The 21551-nt window shown below is 34.1% G+C and overlaps 1 protein-coding gene across 3 annotated transcripts in view; it reads right to left on the reverse strand.

The window, feature by feature from the left end:
- Positions 1–12719: 12719 nt before the first annotated feature.
- ATG5 (autophagy related 5) overlaps positions 12720–21551 on the reverse strand; it is a 134860-nt gene continuing 126028 nt past the window's right edge. For 2 of the 3 annotated variants that reach the window (XM_051997469.1, XM_051997472.1), the window contains one exon: positions 12720–14961. In XM_051997469.1, the coding sequence (XP_051853429.1) occupies positions 14825–14961 (137 nt within the window). In that variant the 3' untranslated portion in view covers positions 12720–14824. Of the gene's footprint in view, positions 14962–18193; positions 18264–21551 lie in introns of all 3 variants that reach the window. The other variant, XM_051997470.1, reaches the window with a different exon arrangement.

The raw sequence follows: 21551 nt of genomic DNA on the forward strand, positions 1-21551 counted from the left end.
GAGCTAGAAGGAACATTGAGGACCATCATGTCCAAATTATTTTGCAGGAAATCAGGGCCCAGAAGTGATAACATCATTTGTTTAAAGTTCCACAGTTAGCAATGGAGAGTCATAATTCAAAGCCAGGTCTTCTGACTCTAAAATTATTTTTCCTTACCTGTACACCACTTGCACTGCCAGTCAATTTACTAGACAGGAAGGTAGGTGAATCATTCCTCATCATTAAAAAGGGTCTGCCAGATGAAGATACTTTTTAGCCTCAGAGAAACACTAATTTCAGGTGCCTTATGCTTTTGTGTGTGAATCAAATTAAAATTTAAATAGGAAAACTGCTTTGGGTTGGGTGGGGGGGACATAGATGGTAAGGAGGAAGAGGGCACTTTCTAATCACAACCTATATCAGTAATATATTAAAAGCTGGAAAACACCCAAGAAGTCAATTAGTGTCATTTCAAGTTTTCACAGGTAGTAAGATTTGATTTGAACTGAGGTCCTCTGATACTAAATCTAGCTCTGACCACTGCACAAAACTTTTTTTTTTTTTTTTTTTTTTAGGGGAAGTATTAGAGAATTAACTGAACAAATGTTTCATGAGCTACTATTATATTCCCTGGGCAGCTAGGTGGCCCAGGGTCACACAGCTGGTAAGTATTGGAGGTCATATTGAATTCAGGTCTTCCTGACTATCCACTGGGCCACCTAGCTACCCTAATTTTAAAGCTACCTTTAGAAGTGTAAAATTAAATTGGCTCACACCTGAGATTATTTTCATCTACCAAGAAGGCTGAAGTTGGCAAATCTTTTGAATTCAGTAATTTTGAGCTGCAGTAGGCTTTAAGTATGTCTGGGATTTGCACTGTTTAGCATTGATACTGTGAGCCTATAAACCTTCAGTATGGAGTTAAGCAATATAAATACAACATCCAATAATATAAATATGATATAATATGAATACAATATACAATGTTATGTAATATATAATGCATTATGTAAAAGATTAGATATAATATATGATATATTGATATATTATGGTAATAGAAACACAATGAATAATATTATTTACAATATTACAAGAGTATAATACATTATTCATATAAGTATAATCCCACTCCTGGGATCCAGAGACACTTGGCTGCATAAAAATGGACAAAGCAGCATCTGTAAAAATGGAGCCAATCAAAGCACCAATGTTAATCTGTAGTAGGATAGAGCTCTTGAATGGCTTCTGAACTTCAAGTTTGACTGAAATAGAGAGACACCAGTCTATTTTTTTAAAGTACAATTTGAGGATTAAGTCACAATAATAAAATTTCTCCTACCTCAAATCATGAATGCTTTTCAGTGGGTTTTATTTTACAAAGTGAGAGATAACATGAAATAGCTTAAGAAATGTAATAGAGTTATCTCTTTCCCTTCTTTTCTTCCTTTTCTTTTTATTCAAAAGATCGCAGATTTAGTGTTGGAAGGCATCTATAAGTTATTTCATCCAAAGCTTTCATTTTACAGATGAGGCAAGGTCCAGAAATTAAAAGACCAGGATCCATAGGCAGAACATGGAAGACGAAAGATTTGTATTCAGGTGCCTTGATAATTAGGGCTTAACAAATGCAAAATCTAATCTTTCTCTTTCTCTGACTTTAGAGTATAAGAAATCCAGTTTTCATTCTACCCAATTTTGTTTCATACATTCACAATTCCTCAATTTCTTTATCTATAAAATGAGGTGGGTTAGACATGATGACTTATTAGATATTTCCCAGCTCTAATTCCATAATACTCTGTTCTCTTGTTTTATACCTGGGCTATCTGGTCTGTCCAGTTTCTCATATGTCCACAGGTAGCTGGTAGCATAGTGGGTAAAGTGTTGGACCTGGGATTCAGGAAGGCATAAATTCAAATATGGCTTTAGGCATTTATCAGCTGTGCCCCTGAGCAAGTCATTTAATCTCTGCCGGTTTCTTAAAAAATGTAGATAATAATGGCCTCAGAGGACCATATTTGATAGTTGAAGACCATAGGAGATAATTGTATAGAGCATAGTATCAAGCACAAAATAGGTTCTATATAAATATATATTCTCTTCCTCTTATTCCTATTTACATTTGCTGCTTTCAACAGACCTTTGTGCTCTGTTCTATGAAATGAGCTTATATTTCTATCTAATCCAGGCCAGTACACGCAGTTCAAGCTATTCCTCAAAGGCAATGACCCCATTTCAGCCAAGCAAGGAGCCTTTGGATTCAGCTTTCATAGACATAAGGGACAGAATTTGCCATATTCTCAAGTGGTGCAGGGATTTGGATAGGACACATGAAAAATGGGAGAGTCTGAGGAACTGCTTGATAAAGTTTGCTATGCCTAAGTCCTCTCCTCTAAGCAAGTTTAGAGATCATTTAATCTAATTTTTTCCCAGGAGCATTGAAAAATTTTGTCAGATGCAGGAAAAGTGAAGAGTAACATTTATTCTGGCTTTGGAAAAAGAGCTAGCATGTAAATCTAAACACAAAACTGATCCCATGCAGATTCAACAAGACATTTTATATTATGTTATATATTATACATAACCTTTATAGATAATATATTTATTATATAATTTATATGCTGTGTTTAGATTGCATTATATTTATAATATTGTATGTTGTATTTATATTGCACAATTTCACACTAAAGCACCTTTGTTAAAGTAGCTGGACATTTCTGTTGATTTTGAGTGACACTATATACTTTTAAAAATATTGAATTAGGTCTGATTAGTTGATTTAGAATTCAGAAAACTTATCTACAAATAGGCCGTTTCCTATGCATGGGTTTGGCCCTTGTATGCTGGTGCAGCAACTTGCTTTTCTAACTTTGAAGTCTACTCAATCAAAATTTTTCACCCAATCCAAATCATGTACGATGTTTCCTGGACTTTGAACTTCCTTTTTTAAAGAATTCAGTACCTGCCCACTATCATTCTTTCCTCTCTAGCTCTTGTTCTTTTTTATAAGATATTATCTCCCTTCATGCCCTTAACAGGGACATCCTAAGAGCCTTGAAAAAAGCAATTGACACCCCAGTTATCGGGCATTTTTCTAGCCATCATTACAAGTAGAAATAATTTTGGAAATGCGGCCCTACCTTTCTCATCACTACCAATGAGTGCTGCTAATCAACTGTGACCAACAGGCATAGGCAATAATAGGAATGCAGTACCTTTATCCCATCCCTCTTGTTTCCAGACTAATTCTCTCAGGCAGCAATTCCTAGGAAAAAGGGGAGGGTCATCTCCCAGTTGTCAAACAGTTGTCAAATACAAGGCAGGCAAACCCTCTCTTAAGGGTAAGACAGTAAGACCACTATCTCTTCCCCTTGGACTAAGCTGTGTTTTGTTCCTAGGACTTTTCCATCTGACCTGTAACTGAAACCAAACATTAGTGTCTGGAGGCAGCTAAGGGGCATTATGGATAGTGGGTAGAGTACACTGGGTCCAGAATCAGAAGAACCTGTGTTCAAATTTAAACACTAACTGTGAGTCACTTAACCTGTTTGCTTCAGCTTTTTAACTATAAAATAGGGATAACTACCTCACAAAATTGTTATGAGGACCACATGAAATATTTGTAGGAAAAAAAAGTATTTGACACATAGCATTATATAAATGGCTTATTCCTTCCCTAAAGTACCTTATAATTTGTTTTTTATGTTTGTTCTCCTTATATTTTAGTATATGCACTTCTCTATGTATTTGTCTTCCCCATTAAAGTATAAGCTCCTCAAGTGAGCTAGTATTATTACATTCATTGCATTTGTGTCCACAGCTCCTAGCATACAATAGGTGCTCAATATATATTGATTGATTGATTGATTTGACAAAATTAACCAGTTGAGGCACTTGTTTTTAGACTTTAAGACCTTAAAGGTAAAGACAATGTCTTCTCTTGATTCTTGTTCATTTAACATGTGATGCCCCTGTAAGGCAGCAAGAACTCTGTGGGTATTCACTGTATCAAATAAGAGAGTTGAGGTACACAGCATTTTCTTAATGTGTAATTATCTCCTGAAATCTAAAGATAACATTAAGATGTTTGGTGAATTCCTTGCATATCCTCTTCCTCCTTCTTCGTGTTTCCAGATGTTAAACCAATTTATTTGAATGTAACTTTCTGAAAAAAAATTCAAGTAGAAACGAAATCTTAAGTGTGGCTAATACTACTGAAAGATATTCTTTTGGGAAATTTAATCCTGCTTTTATGTATGAAAGGCTTTGTCTTTAATTTATTTTTTGAGACCTTATATCCAAGTATTAACTATCCTCAAATTGGCTTCACCATAAAACTGTCACAGCAACAACACAGACAACCAAATGGGTTGACAACTCTTTCCAGAAGCAGTAGATGATTAAGGATTTTGTCATTTGTTCACAAGTGTGCCATTTCTGCCTGTAGAATTTAATAGACAAATATAGGGGGAGAGGAGAGGGAGAAAGCATAGAATAATATTTATTCTGGCTTTCTGGAGGAAAGATATGATGTAAATCTAATCACAAAACTGACCCCAAACAGAATTAACATGATTGGCCATTTTGTAAGGAAATCAATTACAGATCTCTTTGCTGCTGCTCTTTATATCAATAAGCTTTAATGTATTTGATTAAATATATAATTGATTGGAAGTTCCTCAAAGATGTACACAGTGGTAGAGAATGCAATGTTTCTGGCCCATTTTCTAAATATCCAGGGACATAACCCAGAAATCCAGCGTTCTGATAAAATAATGATGCCTTCACTTACTACTGAAATGTACTTTTAAATGGTGAGTCATTTAAAATTAATTTGCATCTGTGAAAAGATATCTTTCTTGTTAATTCTGTAAGTTCAAATACTAGGTACTATTATTAAGAGTCTTTTCTCCAACAAATCTCATTTCAAGGTCAAAGAAAAATCTTAAATTTCAATTCAACTGCCATCAAAAATTAGAAGAGAAAGCAGAGTAACAGCCAGGTTATTGTACCACTTTTTGTGAACAAAGTAAACATAACTTCACTGCAGATAATAAAGATGGGAGACTGAGCTACATCAAATCATAACACCAGCCCAAAGCATAAAAAGTCTGAGATCATTTATATTCACTTCTTATTTTCCAGATGGGAAAACTGAGGCTTAGAGATAATGAAATAACTTGCTCAGTGTTATGTAAATACTAAACATCCTCCTTTCTCTTTTCCATCTTCAATCTGTTTCTCCAGTTTTTTTCCATCTCACTGGCTTTCTCTTTTGTCCAAACACCTTTGTCTTCTTGTTCTTCAACAATTAAAAACAACCACCATTTCCCTCCTCTGAATCCTGAAAAGGTTTTTGCTGCTAACATTCTTGAAAGAATATTCTACACTTCCTATTTCTACTCCTTACCAACTACTTACTTTTTACTCACACAACAATATGGCTTCCACCCTATTACTTAACTAAAACGAACAAACAAAAAATTCTTTCCTAATTTTCAAGTCCAATAGCTTTTCCTTAGATCCCATTCTGACTTTTCTGTATCATGTGACATTGTTAACCACTCCCCTTCTCATTTTGCATGGCTTCAGCCTGCCCTGCTGGTTCCCTTTCCTTCTCCCTAAATGTGAACAATCCTTTAAGGGTCTAACTTTAATTCCTTAGTGATCTCATTCATTCTCATAGCTTCACCTATCACTTTCTAGGCAATCCTAATCTCTCTCTTGACTTCCAGTTCCATAAATTCAATGACCAATTTGGTCACTATTTAGACCAGCAAGATTTTATGCAGTCGATTAAATATGTAATTGAGCAGTAGTTCATCACAGATGAGTATATCGGCAGAGAGACATCCTGACTGACCCCAAGTTTTTTATTTTTGGATATCGAAAACATAAATTGAAAATTCAGTTTCTTTAAAGAAGAAAATGGCACTCAGTCCCTCTGTAAATTTGGCTAAGTCGCTTTGCCTGACCTTCAGTTTACTCTCCTGCAAAAAGAGAACATTGAAACAAGACGATCTCTTAGCCCACATCCAACACTTTCACCTGAAGATGAAGTATTTTCACCTGAATTTTCTGCCAGCACTTCAATCTCAATGTGTCTTAAACCAATGTCATCATGTTTTCCTTTATAATTACTCTAACTGACCATCTATCAGTTTGTTTTTGGTCCAAATCCATGATTTCATTGGTATGAGGAATTCCATCTACCAAGGCAGACCCAATTGTTCTTCAGTACATAGAATTGCCTAAAGAAGCTGAACTACACTGGAGTAGTGGACTTGATTAGTTACCCAGCCAGTTTTGTGCAGTATTAGGCACTTAATATTCATTGAATGAATGCTGTATTTTCTAATTTATGATAATATATAGCATTTAGATAGAGCTTTGAGGTTTGCAAAGGGCTTTACAAATATCTCATTTGATCCATATAACAATCTTGGAAGATGGGTGCTATTATTATCCTCATTTTACAGATGAGGAAACTGAGGTAGAAAGAAGTTATATTTGTCTAGGGACACACAGTTGTTGTTTACGCCTGCATTAGAGCTCAGGTCTTTCTGACTCCAAGTTCAACACTCTGCCCACTGTGCCATCTGCTATTGACCATTGATAGTTTCACAGGCAAAGGTTGAGAGCGCCACTCAAGAGTTTGCCTTGTCATGGCTTCCTAAGAGTTATTTTTATGGGTGTGACAGACCCCAGCTGAAATGATGAATCACTATCCTGCTTAGGTGCTCAGGACAATGGGTTGGATCTGTGGTCATGTTCCCATACTTTCTGATGACTCCTTGAATACTGACCCTATTCCTGCTTGATCTTGGCTTATGGCTACTTCCTTTGACCTGATTCTTCTTCACTTCCTTTGAGTTGCCTCCAGGTCACAGTAATGTTTTTTAGGAACATCTGACATATTCTCCATTAGTAGGTTATGGCCTCATTTCTAATCTATTTCACTGTGGCACATGATTATTTTAGCACATCAGATTAAGAAATGTTTTCAATATTACTTGATAATACCAGAAACATTATGGTAATGGGGGCAGGGGCGGGGAGGGGGGAAGGCAGGAATAGAGAGCAAGAATGAACAACTTCTTAAAGCTAAAAAGGTCAAATTGTCTTATGCTCTTAGGACTCAGAAAAAAGCTTGCTAACAAGGAAATCATTTTATCCAGGACCCATATAAAATATAGAGAATTACATATGGTTTATTGAATATGGATGCATGGGAAGGTTAGGAAGGAAGGTAAACATTACTGTTCACATGTTCCCCCCATTTATGTGTAAGCTCCTTAAAGACAGGGGCAGTCTTTTGGCTTTCTGTGTATCCCTAATTTTTTTAAACACAGTGACAATGAAACGCTTCTTGATGTATGTATTTAGTTTAAATGCAAGTTGACAATGTATGTATATTGACATCTAACTACATATAAAGGATTTTCTTTGTGATTATTCTTCCATAGTGGATTCCAGAATTTAGCACCCTAGTAACAATAAGAAATGGGTATTGGGAAATGGGGAAGAAAAAGTTCAGGGAGTGGATATCATTATGGATTAATTAGAAATACAGCAGTGAGGTAAAAATAGTTGGGACTCCAGCCACTGTCTCTGGCCATTTATATATCATGATTGTTAACTGCCTCTTGCATAGGATTACATTATTTGTATGTTGTCAGTCCTTAAAGAGAACTGACTCTCACATCAGCAAGTAGCATCATATAAAGAGGTTAGGGATTCAGAGGCAACTGGGTGATTCAGTGGGTAGATCACTAAATCTACCATTGAAAAATTTTAGTCTAGATTCAGCCTTATTACTAGCTGTGTGACCCCAAGTAAATCTTTTAATCTGTCAGCCTCAGCCTCTTCATCTATAAAATGGGGTATAGTTATAACACTTACATCCCAGGATTGGCATGAAGTTTACACAAGATATTTAAAAAACTCTTAGCACAGTGCCAGACACATAGTAGGTGCTTCATAAATTTTTGTTTCCTTTCTTTCTAGAGTTCAAAACATTTTGATTTGAATCTGTACTGCAACTTAACTTGCGTGAACCAGAGAATGTCTTCTTTTGGAAACTATTGTCTAATAAAGTTAATATTTTATTTAAGGAAAAATGCCTCCTGGAAAATCCAATGTAATCTTATACTGTATTGCTAGAATTGAGACCTCAGACTCTATTCCCAGTGTATGCTGCCTACTTATCCCTCTATTCTCTAGAAAAACATCTGGGTATGAGATTTCAAAAAATTTAGTTTAGCAAATATTTCTCAAGAGCCTATTACATTTATGGCCCTTTGCTATATGTTAATGATATGAAATGAGATAAAACAGAGGCTGTACTCTAAGGCATTTCACAATCTAAGGGAATTAGGCATGTTCACATAGTATATACATGTCATGTCAAGGTATATACATATATACATGTGATCCATGGCATTCCTGAAGATGGGGTGATATTCTATATTTATTTCCAATTATTTTCTCAGCAGATTCCTTAAGAACTACCAGATTCAAAGGGTCTGCCTATCTTCCATAGGAAAAAAAAGAGGACCCTGGGAACTTCAGAATTACATATAACAATGATATGAGGCAGGCAAAATGTGACAACTGCATAAAAGGACTGAATAAATCACCAGAAGAAATCTGAGAAAAGGGATGTGGGGTAGATAGGGAACAGGTGTATGAAGGAGTAATTGGGAAAGGCTTCAAGGATGAGGTAGCCTCTGAGTTGAGCCCTGAAGAAATGGATTTTAATGGAAATAAGTAGGTTAAATCCATTTCAGACATGTAGGATGGATGGCACGAGCCAAAGAATGGAAATGGTCAAAGGAAAGATGAGGCATACTAAGTAGACCAGGCTGGCTGGAATAGAATATAAGTAAAGGAAAATGATTTGTGTTAATTTTAAACTGGATTGAAAAACTTTATCAGAAATATAACCAGAATACCAGAAATAGATTTTATTTGATAGTAAATGGGGCAGAGAATTGCAGGTTTGTGAGGAATAATAGGAAAAGAGATGCACTAACAAGATATTTTGAGAGATGGAGTAGAAAATAGTAAGTGAATGCAAGAAGACCTGATTGGAGGTTACTTGGTTACAAAAGAGTTAGGGGGAAACTGTTTGAAGTGACTACAGTGGTAATAGGTACATCCACTGATACTGCCGAGGCAATATTAATAAGCCCCGCAAATGATTGGAGACCATAAAATTTTAACCTACTGAAGGATGGGCACACCACCAACAGAACTAGAAATTAGGCAGAAATACAAGGGAGGAGGAAGGAGAGAGAAGTGATGAGTCCATTTTTGGCCATGTTGAACATGAATTGCTCTAAAAGTAGAAATGTATGCTAAAGAATGTTGGCAACCTAGAAGAAGTTTGTAGCATAGAGTTTAGATTTGGAAATCAAAGTAAAAACAGACCAATGGATGTTGGAAACCCAATAGAAGTTTGTAGCACAGAGTTTAGATTTGGGAATCAAAGAAGTAAAAACAGACCAATGGAATTATAAAGCGTCAAGAAACTACATTATGAGGACTATCTGAATGAACTGAGAATGTCTGGCCAGAAGAAAATGTTTAGTAAGGTTATATTAGCTGCCTTTAAATATCTGAAAGATTGCCATATGGAAGAGGGATGACAATTATATATTGCTTCAGGAAAGAGAATTAGGATTAATGGGCAGAAATTATGGGGTGATAGATTTGACTCAACATAATGAACATTAAAACATTTAGCATGCCCTTTTTTGGCACTGAGCAGAGGCTGCATGATTACCTGGTAAAGCTATTGAAGAGAGGATTCCTACACTGGGTGGATGGTTGGACTATTTGGCTTCTCTATAGCATCTTCTAATTCTTTGACTAATTTTCAAATTTGGATCATCAACATCTTTCAAGGATAAAGTGACATAAACAAATAGCTTTAAAGGATGTGTGTAAAGCTATTTCCGTTGAATATTTTAAAATTTAAAGGTCTGATAGAATTTATCAACAATATAGTACTCTATTGAGCAGTTAATAATAAAAGGTATAAAAGCTAAAAGTTAAAAATATTTTTTCCATTTAAATGATTTTTCTCAATTTAAAAATATAACAGAAAATTGAAATGTTCTCTTGAAATAGTAACAATATTCTGATAAAGACTTGCTATACTATAAACAATCTTGCTTACAGTTCTACACACAATTCTCTGACTAAAAATGTTTTGTACTACTCAGAAATAAAGTCTGAGAGGCAAAATTCAGACACAGATTACTCATCTATGAAAAGGTCAGATATAATATATGGCCCAAACTACTTATGTCAAATGAGACCAATTTTATAGGGTTTCTCAAATTAGTATAGCTGTTGAAACAAAAAGTAGAATCTGTGGTTAGGCTGCAACTAAAATGAATGTAAATATTCATAAGTGTAATGGGTGCTAAACCTAAGCATGATCTGAGTTAAATGACCATCAGTTGGGTATTACTACTAATCTGTCCCAAAAGTACTCTGCTATATTGCTTTCCATTTCCCACTTCATCCCCTTTAACCCTTCTCCCAAAGGTTTGTCCCTCTTTTCTAAACAAAAACTAACTTTACCATTGATGCTCTATTTCCTCTTTACAAAGTAAGCTAATTGATTATAATAAAGATTGCTTTTGACATCCATTTCAGAAGATTTTCTGACTCTAAATATGAGCAGCCTCTGGTTCACCCACTAAATTATACAATTCTTACTCTAATCTGAAATGTAGCACACAAATTCTTATTCACACCATACTTCCTTTGTTTCTTATTAATTCATCTTAGAAATGTACTATATTTTGCTTTTGGGGATATATTGGGGGGCACATTTTGGAGATAACAGAAAAGGACCTTCTTGTAAGGCATTTTACACTACAAAAGGCAAGAATTTGAAAACTCAAAATTGTAGAGGTTCATCATTTAAGTTAATCCTTAAATAATTTGAATCAACCATCCACCTGTTGCAATGTCAATACAGCAAAGATTCTTGTTTAAAATTCTGTGTACTTAGGACAGCTAGGTGGCACATACATAGAACAGGGGTCCTGGAGTCAGGAGGACTTGAGTTCAAAACTGATCTCAGACAAAAGCTGTGTCAGCCTAGGCAAGTCACTTAATCCCAACTGCCTAAAAAAATACTGTATATTTGTTCATTCTAACAATGCATAAACTCAGTAAGCCTAACCCTCCCCAAACTCCAAAAGGTGCATGAATTTAGAAAAATATTAAACTTTTGAGAAGCTACATAAGTTAAACAAGCATGAATTCATCTGTCTTAATGATAAACCTTTTGGTTTGCCTAAGTATCTTTTTGTCTTAATTTTAAAATTTTATACTTTACAATAGGTACTTGTTTCTAATATGTTGGCATATTTGATAGGAAAACCAAATTTACCTCAGACCAAAATATCACTATCTTGAGACATAACAAGTGAGACTGTCAGTCTTTGGCATGACCCACATAAACCAAACACCTAAACATCATGAAAGGAAGGAAAAGTTAACTCAAGTAGTACATAAAATACAAATGTGCCACAAGGAGATAACCATTAAAAGTTACCATCACTCAATGGCTAAAGTTGGTGGATTACATCTATTTCAAAGAAAAATGATCAATTGCAGTCTGGTTTCTAATGAACTAGCATGCATATCATAAAATCTCAGCACTGGTCAACTTCATTAGTGGACCTCATCTTTGATTCAGTTGCTAAACACGTCAGTGGATTGAGTTTTAGACATTACTATTTAGGAGATGAATCAATGGAAGACACTGAACCACAAAAACAAAGGAGCTAGCTGGGATATATTAAGGCAGTTTTGCTGTTTAGGTACTTAAAAGTTTTCAAATCATTTATCAAAATCATTTAACCACAGAATAGGAAAGGAACTCAAAGGTCAGTCGTGTAACACGTATCCAAAGAGAACTCTCTTCTGCAAAATCTCCCCATGGGTACCTGGATTTTGCTTGAAACTTCCCAGTGATGGGGATTTTACCACCTCTCAAAGCACTCCATTCCAGTTTTGGATAGAAATTATTCAGAGGTTCTATTCTGAAGCCCCAAATCTACCTCTTTGCAATTTCTGTCCATTACTTCTCTGTTCTGCTGAGACAATATGGACACATAGTCAAAACCCCCTTTCACATGATAGATTTCAAATATTTGAAAAGAACCCCCTAAAAAACTGCTCTATGATGTGACCCCTAAGTATTTTTTCTAAGCTAAATACCCTGAGCCTTGCTCACCATTCTGGTTCAACTATCTTTGAGCATGTTATTTTACCTTTTAGTTTATACCTTTTTAAAAACCAAGAAAAATGAGCAATTTAGTGCATTTCCCATTTAACAATGCCATCTTTATAGAAATATATTTTCTTTTATATAGTGAATAGGTACATAATTTAATAAAGATAATCTAGGAAAAAATGATCTATTATTATTATTTTTGATTGATGCTTCTTTAGATCTTGGAGCCAAGGCAGGGGAAAAAGTCTATTATAAAATAAACATGTTGAGATTTGTAACCTTTCACAATTCTTTTATGTAATTACAGTTTTATGATTCTCTCTCATATATCTTTCTTATTTTTCTGTGAATATTTTATTTTATGATAGGCAGTCTATAAAAAACAGAAAAGGTGGCTCCCTCTCTCCCTCCCCCAATAACTGACATGCTTTAGGCAATGTTCAATTTAAATTCTAGACAATAAAAACAGACTCCAGCTTTATTTGATTTTTTAATAAACCATAAAATTTAAATAGTCAAATAAAAAGAAACAAAAATAGATATTTAAGTCAAGCACTAATTTCTATCTTTGTTCCACCACTGGGCAACAGAGAATTGGCTTACAAAGGACTATAGGACTAAAGAAGAAAACTCATTTAAATTGCTGGTTTAATAAACCAAGTATGTTGTGTTTTTTTGTTTTTGTTTTTATTTATTTATTTTTTTTGGAAAGGAAAATACTTGTAAAACTTACTTTCAAATCCTAAAGTAAGGCTTTTTAAAATTAAAGCTCATATGAGTTCACTAAGATCTTAAATTGGTCTCACTGGTGGAGAATGACACACCACTTTCTGCAAATTATTTTCTCTCCTCACTGCAGTTTAGAAAGAATACATGCATTTTGACCCTTTTGTTCATGAAGCTCAGTCTGTCAAAACATTATGGGGGAAAACCCCAAACTGAGAAGGATAAACACATCTAATATGAGTGATCATCTTTGGACTAACCTCTTTTTTGTGTGTGTGATAAAAACAATGTTTTTTTATTAGGCTTTTCATCCTTTAATCCTTAGATAAGAGGTAATGTTATTCTTCTCTACCCTTACTCTAATATTTCCTCCTTAACTTACATTAGCTAATTATTATCTATTTGTTGTTTTGCTCTGGTCATTATGGCACCTCTGTTTCTATTTTTGGATCTCACTATATCTGTTCAACAGAATGTAACTTTCCCCCTTTTTTTTTTTGATTTTGCTCTTGATTAGACAGCTGCTACTGCGAAGACATGTGGGAAAAAAAAAAGTAATGAGAGCTAGTGGAACTTCTGATCAACATTCAGATACATTTTAAAAATGGGAAATATTGTCACTATTATGGCATTTAATACCATTCCTAATGCGATGCTAAAGGTCTAGGAAACTCAGATGAGTTGACAAAATGAACACAGCAAGATAGTCCACAAGAAATTCTCTGTAATGCACAAAAATGTTGAAGGAGAGTGCCAGTAACTTTTGAATATTATTTAGTAAAGGGAAAGCCACTGCAAGAAAGGATATATCATGTTTAAACTTTACAGTTTGATTGACATTAAAAACATTACAGTCAGAGAGGATGTAAATGCTAGCCTGGAAGAGAATGGGCTTTGCAGCTGACAAAAGTATCCAATGCATCTATCTGTTGATCATACTAAAATGTGACTGCCTCAGCCTAAGGGAATAAATAAAACAGTAATGATAAACTTTAACATTGTTGAATGGTGTTATCAAAAAAATAAAATATTTTTACATAAAGATTTAAAAATTGGCAGCAAGAAATTCTCTAACAGACAAGTTGTCCCAGACTATCACCATGCCACTGAAAACCTATTTGAATGGTAACATATAGAGTATAAACAGTGATCTGCTATATACAAGTCAGAAAATATTTGAAAGCGACAAAATCGTACATGTTATTAAATGACAAAACATGTTTAGAGGTTTTATTTAAAAATCTCACCGCTCATTATCAAAGTTAAAAGATTGTTTGCATACCAATACATACTTGTAAACATAGGAAATTCTTATTAAGGAAAGATGGGTTTACTGTAATCTGATCGTTTACAAAATATTACTGCAAGTTATTGATAACAGAATTTCTTTTTTACTTTCTTAAGTCTAATTCTCTTGAAAATTAAACCAATGTTTCCATTCCCTCTATCTAAAGTTCAACCATGGTCACATTAGGAAATACCCCTGTTTATTTGTTAATCAGAAATACAATTCGAGTGGCATGTATTTCCATCTGCTTCTTAGACTGAGTTTCAGCTTCATTATATTTTACAAGAAAACAGAAGACTTGCAATGATCCTGTAAAGTCTTTCATGTTGCAACTGAGGTTTAATGACGGCAGTGGAGGAAAGCAGTGGTGATGCAGAGTAAGGCCAGCCCAACTACCCTTATCTGGTCATGGGATCTTTTTTTCCTGTCTGGCTTGCATTGCAGCAAGGAGGTTTTTCTGGTCAGGTTGCCTCCACCAAACCTGACTTAAGGAAAAGGTTGACATGCTCTGGTTGATCCAGTTTAAGGGTGATGCTCATTCTTTTTTTAGGCGAATAGAATCTCTCCTTCAATCTGTTGGTTGGGGTATGATACTAATATGAAGAAAATTATCAGGGTAGCTGAGATGTTCACTTAGCCATTGCAAGGGTGTCTCCAACATTGGTTCAATTCCATGAATCATAATTTGATTCTTCTTTACCCCATCTAATTCCAAGAAAGAAATGCAACAATAAACAAAAAATTAGGACGGTCAAAATGTTTACCTATAAACACAGTTGAACACTCTGAAAATAGTGAATCAAATGGATTTTTACATCTTTCAACATGACATGGCTATATAGCAGGAAATGTGGACGTGGAGAAAGTTGAAATGGTACAGTGCTTATAGTACTTAAACAGAAACTTGAGGGTTAAAATGAATCCTGATAAAAATTCTGTTATTGTATGTGAAAGTATTAGTTCTTTCTTAATTACTAGGCTCACTGAAGACTGACGTTAATGAAACTATAGAGAAGAAAATAGACCATTGTATTCATCGACCTAATTTGTGTCAGTTACACCTAAAAACACCTGCTACTATAAATATTAAAATAAGAGATACCTAGAACTTAGTGTCTGAGTCAGGGATTTCTAGTTGTTTGGAAGTCTTGACACATGATGGTTTTATGTTTTTGACACCCACCCACTTCTAGTTCTCCCCTGTTCACTCAGTACACTATACCATGTGGACATGGAGAAAGTTGAAATGCAGCAATACTTGTTACCTAAAACAGAAACTTGAAGTCTAAAATGAATTCTTATTATTAAGAGGAAATATGAATAGAATTTGGTTTTTAAAATAAAAGTTTCATTGATGCCAGTTTTTTTTTTAATGCCACAGTGTTTTCTTGCTACATATCTATGTACATGTCAACATCCCTTTGAAACTATAAACTTCTTGTGGATTCCCTATTCATTTAGTAGTGCTCAGTCTATATAAGTCATTCAATGAATATGTAAATATACTTATTCATTAAAATTAAGGATCATATATAGTTATGAATAAAAATATAAGCAAAGCTCATAGAAACATATGAACAGAGGATCACAGACAACATAACCTTGTTTTAATAATTAAAAAAATCCAGTGCCTTCTCTTAAGACAAATAATAGCCACTAGTACTTATATTGTGCTTGACAATTTACAAAATTTCCTGTCATATAAGTAGGTAATATAACTATTATCTCTATTTATAGACTAGGTAAATGTGGTTTGTGATCCATCCATGTTAACATGTTTAGTAAATCTGGGTTATGAACCCAAGTCTTTTGATTCCAAATCCAATGTACTTTCTACTATACCAAATTAATTCTTGTTTAGGAAATATTATTCCAATGCTTTGATGTCCACCACAAAAATGGAAGAGAACTCAAAAAAGAGATATCAATCCTTTAACTGGTCACCTTGATTTTTTTGCTGAATCACCTTTTTTTTTTAGGATCAAAAAGGCTCAGTACCTACGTACACATTCAAGAAAAGAATATGATTGAGGGAAGGAGAATTCACTCAACTCCTTACAATAAGGAGCATGGGCAATATGAACAACATCTTCATTATCCTAAAATGGCTTTCAAATCTCATAAAAGGGTCAAATGAGGGGAGCGGATATGAGAAGACAATGGCCCTGGAATCTTAAAATCCTAGTTTGAATGAAAAAGCAGATGAATTTAGAAGTCCTTTATGTTAAAGTTCCTTCCAATTTATTAAATAAACCCATAGGAATGTGCCTGGGTGGAGCTAGCAAGTAAGGGGAAAAAGATCAAATAAGACATCTTTATGTTGTCCCATAGCATTACAACTGTGATGAACTGTCAATTCATAAAATGACTTCAAGAACAAGAGATTCTCTTAAAATGACAGAAGCATAAAATATTATAAATTTACACGAGATGAGTTGTATTTGTGGTGAACTGAGGTGAAATGACTTCTCATGTTGAGACAGACATGTATAGAAACATTTGTCTCTTAACATTTTTAAATTACAGCAGCAATGTGACCAAGTAGAGCATGGTATAATGGAAAGAGCACTGAACTTAGATTTAGAAGACCCTGGTTTGAATATCAGCTCTGTCATTTAATACTTTGTGATGCTGGAAACCAATCACATCCCTGTTCAAGGCTTTCTTATTCTCTTTGATAATACAAAAAGGCTGAATGGGATCATCTCTAGGGTTCCTTCTAGTTCTAACAGTCTATAAGCCTATGAGATCTTACAAAAGATAAAGTTGTAATTTATCAAAAGACAACTTAAAGCAAACCTTTTTATTATAACAACTCCACAATTTAAAAAAAAAAACAACAACCCAAAGTCAAAAACTCAGCAGAGAATCAAGCAGCATATGAAAAAAGGACTTGCTCATCCAAAGTAATTGTTAAAAGTCTATAGAGACAGAAAGATAGTTTGGTAGGGCGCTATGTCAAGAAATAGAAAAACTTGACCTTTTCGTAGTTTTAAAAATCATTTTATTTCTATGTTTAAGGCTCCTCTGAGCCAATCTGTAAGGAAGGAAGTAGCCTCCCCATTTATAGTTGGGGAAACCAAAGTTTAAAGAAGTTAAGGGACTTGCCCATATCTACACAGAGAGGGGTCAGAGGTGGGATTCCAACCTAGTCCTTCCTTATTTCAAGTCCTACACTCCAACTACATTACCTTTTTAGTTATGGGCAAGTCCCTTTTGATTTATTTAACATCTATTATGAACAGAATCCCGTCAAATTTTGTTATCTAGTTTTCAAGTCTACAATGGATCAGAAGTAATAACAAGGATGGGAAGAAAGATTGTGACAAGTAGATATCATGAAATGAACAAAACTAGTAGTTGGCAACCCAATGGCAAGATGAAGAAAGAGAGCAAATGATCAAAAAATGATTAAAAACAATACAAAACTACACAATAGTCTGTAGCCACTTTGAACATGGGAAACTCTTAATATTATTATTGGATCACTGTCTATATCAAAGCATAGTACAATGTCACTCATAATGCGAACCAAGAGTCATCAAGAAAAAGTGAAGATTGTATCTGGTATATTCTTTAACAAGGCAGGGAAGCATGTAACACATTTTATGATCACAGGATCAGAGCTAGAGTGAAAAATAGCTTCAAAGACCATTTTGTTCAATTTCCTCATTAATCTCCCCCCCCCCCTCCAGTTTTATTTTTATTTATTTATTTTAAACAGAGGAGGAAACTTATGCCCAAGGAGGTCAAATGATTTGCTTAAGGTCACAAGTGAAAGATTTCTATCCAAATCATTTAAAATAATGATGTACTTTTAATGTTTAAACTAGCGAATCCTTCAAGATCCAAAAAGTCTAAGACAGCAATGTGGCATAGTAAAAATGGAAATGAGCCCGGAAGTTCTAGGTTCAAGGAATCTAACTCCATTACTTACTAAGTGTGTTGCCATGCTAAAGCCATTCAATCTCCATGAGCTTCAGGTTCTTCTTTCAAAACAGTGTCTACTGAAATAGGGATGAAAGGGGGGAGGTGAAAGAGGAGTAAGGGTAAGCCAGACAAGTTGATGTTTGAAGTTAACTTTCAGTTTTGACCTACAATCCTATGACTAATTCCAAGACAGTTCTAGATTGCCATGGTTTTATTCTTATACTGCTTTAAAGCACTTCCACCTCATTTCTTTCTCAATTTTAAACAATAATTATATTTAATTTCTTAGAAATATTTAATATTCTCAGAATCACTCCTCCTATTAATAAATCAGTCAAAAGGGGAAGTAGTAGTGGTCTATGAATTCCTTATTGACAAAATTTTTCTTTCAGCCAAAGTCACTTTAAAGACTCCCTGTTCGATACATGATTCTATCTAAAACCTGAGGAGCTGACACTTTTTCATTAAGTATCCTTTAGAAAAAGAAGAATACAATACATACAATATAATACAATCCACTCATAAGCTGTGTCTAAAAGAAAAACTGTCACCTTTCATCTTGTACAAATGGCTATCACTGAGCTATACTGTTAGAGGCATTTAGAGTTCATCATCAGACTCGGAGTGGGGTAACTCTAACAGATTAGATAGGGAAACATTATTAGGGCCAGAAAGTCAAAGAAAATTTATGATCGATTTAGATGGAGGCCAGTTAGTAGTTACTCCCTAGATTACTGACTACAAGCCAATTTTCCCCAGAATGCTAAAAAGAAACAGATAATATCAATTATTGAATTTATACACTTAAAAAGAAATGCTTTGCTAAAGAAATATCTCACCCATATAATGAACTTGAGGACCCTGGCAATTATTAGCTTATTGTTATTATTAACTACTTGTTTTAAAATCTATATTTTGGAAAACTATTTGTGGGGAAGAGTGCAAGCTTATAATATACAATCTCTGATTTGTGATAGGACTATGTTATTTAAAGAAAAACCTGCTAAAATGAGTGCTTTCACAGTGTTACTATACTGAGTGAATATTTTGGTTACAAAATTTAAAGGGAGAGTGAGAGGAATTAAACATGTCACAGTACAAGAAAAAAAAGCACAGAGGCTATTATCTTTTAAAATCAAAATGTCAAAAGCAACAACAGTGCATCACAGGTCAATTTTAGACTAACAATACTAGTTTAAAAGATTGGAAGATATTTAGTAGAATTTTTGTTTCTTTAAATTATGGTAGAAGAAACACCAAGACATATTATAAAACTAAGTTGGATTTTTGGTAAATGCTGCTTTGTGTTCCAAAGTGAGAATCTAGAATTTACTACTTAGAGATGAGAAAAATATCAGTATAAAACAAATGACTCAGGATAAAAATGTTACTCCACATCTCACCCACTCAGTTTACTTTTATTTTAAAAGTCAATTTAATGTTGAAGTAGACCGATGCTTGAGATAGTAATCGAGTGAACGAGCCTGATATGAGTTTCAGGCCACTGTTCTTCATTTCAATATGAACCTGAAACTGCTACTACCCCAATATATGTCAGTACACCAAGTACAGTCATTCATAAATACTTGCGTTTTTTTTTTAATAAGAAAAAAGAAAATAAAAGCCAGAAACATTTTATATTTATTAAAGTAGAAAAGACAGAATTAATGTCAACATTTAGGCAGCAAATCATGTGAAAAAATTTGTTAAAAAAAGGTTAGAATCTCCATGAATCATGACATTTTGCTTTTCAAAATGGAAAACAAATAGCAAGTTTAGGATTTTTAAGTTAAAATGATACTAAGAATCTGAATAGCTGTTTATGTTATGTTATGTTATGTTATGTTATGTTATGTTATGTTATGTTATGTTATGTTATGTTATGTTATGTTATGTTATGAATGGCAAGTTTGTGGTTTGGACCTAGGATTTATTTATCACCACTGCTCTATTACTACAAAAATGACAGTTAAAGATCTGGGCATATAATATCTAAGGATGGGAGAAAAGAGAGGAATCTTTAAATGTAAGAAAAATTTAATAAACTTTAGTTATATTATTAGAGGAGTAGGAAAATAGTTTATACATGTAAATCATTTACTCTTTTTGAATAAGATAATAATATGTAATGTTAAAACAAGCAATTTTTTGTGTATTAAACTATACAAAAAGAAGGAAAAAGGAGGAGATGGTACAAAATGGTAGAAAAAACACTAGACTGGGAATGAAGAGGTTGATTCTAGTACTGTTCCTGTCATTCAATGTGTCATAAAGGAAGTCAGAATCTCTCTAAGACTTGGCTTTTTCATCTGTAAAACTAAGAAACTGGATTTCATGATTTCTAAAGTTTTTTAAGATTGATTTTTGTCTGAACAGAAAGAAATTTCTATTCAACTTAATTTCCTAACTAAAATGGATGAAAGAGAAGATAGTTAGTGGTTTGATTTTAAGGGAAAAGATTATATATTCAATTACTTCTCATAGACACAAACAAATTTATAGCCACAAACTGTACAAAGCAGAACATATTGCCCCAAACATATCCCAAACTATACATTCAGTTATCTAGAGTGCACGTAAATCAAGGACTCTAAGAATTAGGCTCTGAATGACTAAAGAACAATATTTTTACTAGGAGGTAAACACATAATTGATACACAGGGCACTGTAACCAAACAATGGTAGAAAAATGCCTTTACTAATTTGAATTATAATAAAAATCACATATTGTTTGACATGTTGTTTATGTACTATGGTTCAAATTAAGTCATGAATAGGCAAAGAAAAATCACAATTAGGAAATTGGCCTTCCAATGTTCTTAAATAGTTTCTCTTCTGAAAGAGTGTATGTGTGGTTATGAATTCTTATATGATAAATGTTTACTTCAGCAATTTCTACTTTTGAGGGAACAGGACTTTTCTCCCCCTCTTCTTACTTCCCCACCCCTTCTTCATGAGCTACATATTTAGCTGCCACACTTTTCACTTAAACCTAGTTTTCATCAATTAATACTAAATGACTATGAGATGGATAGCTAGAATCTCAGTAGGATGATTACATTTTTTGGTTGTTTTCAATTGTTTTTCAGTTGTGTTTGATTCTTTGTGACCCCTTTTGGGGTTTTCTTGGCCGATATATTAGAGTGGTTTGTCATTTCCTTCTCTACTCATTTTGCAGATGAGGAATTAAGGCAAACAGAGTTAAATGACTTGTCCAGGTCACATAGTGAGTGTCTGAGGCCAAATTAGAACTTAGGAAGATGAATTTTTCTGATTCTAGGCCTACCACTCTATTCACTGAGCCACCTAGCTGCCCATTTACTATAAAAAGTGAATAAACATGCTAACCTCATAATTTATTTTAA

This window comes from Antechinus flavipes, chromosome 4 (genome assembly GCF_016432865.1).
Source record: "Antechinus flavipes isolate AdamAnt ecotype Samford, QLD, Australia chromosome 4, AdamAnt_v2, whole genome shotgun sequence".
NCBI classification, from domain to species: Eukaryota; Metazoa; Chordata; class Mammalia; order Dasyuromorphia; family Dasyuridae; genus Antechinus; species Antechinus flavipes.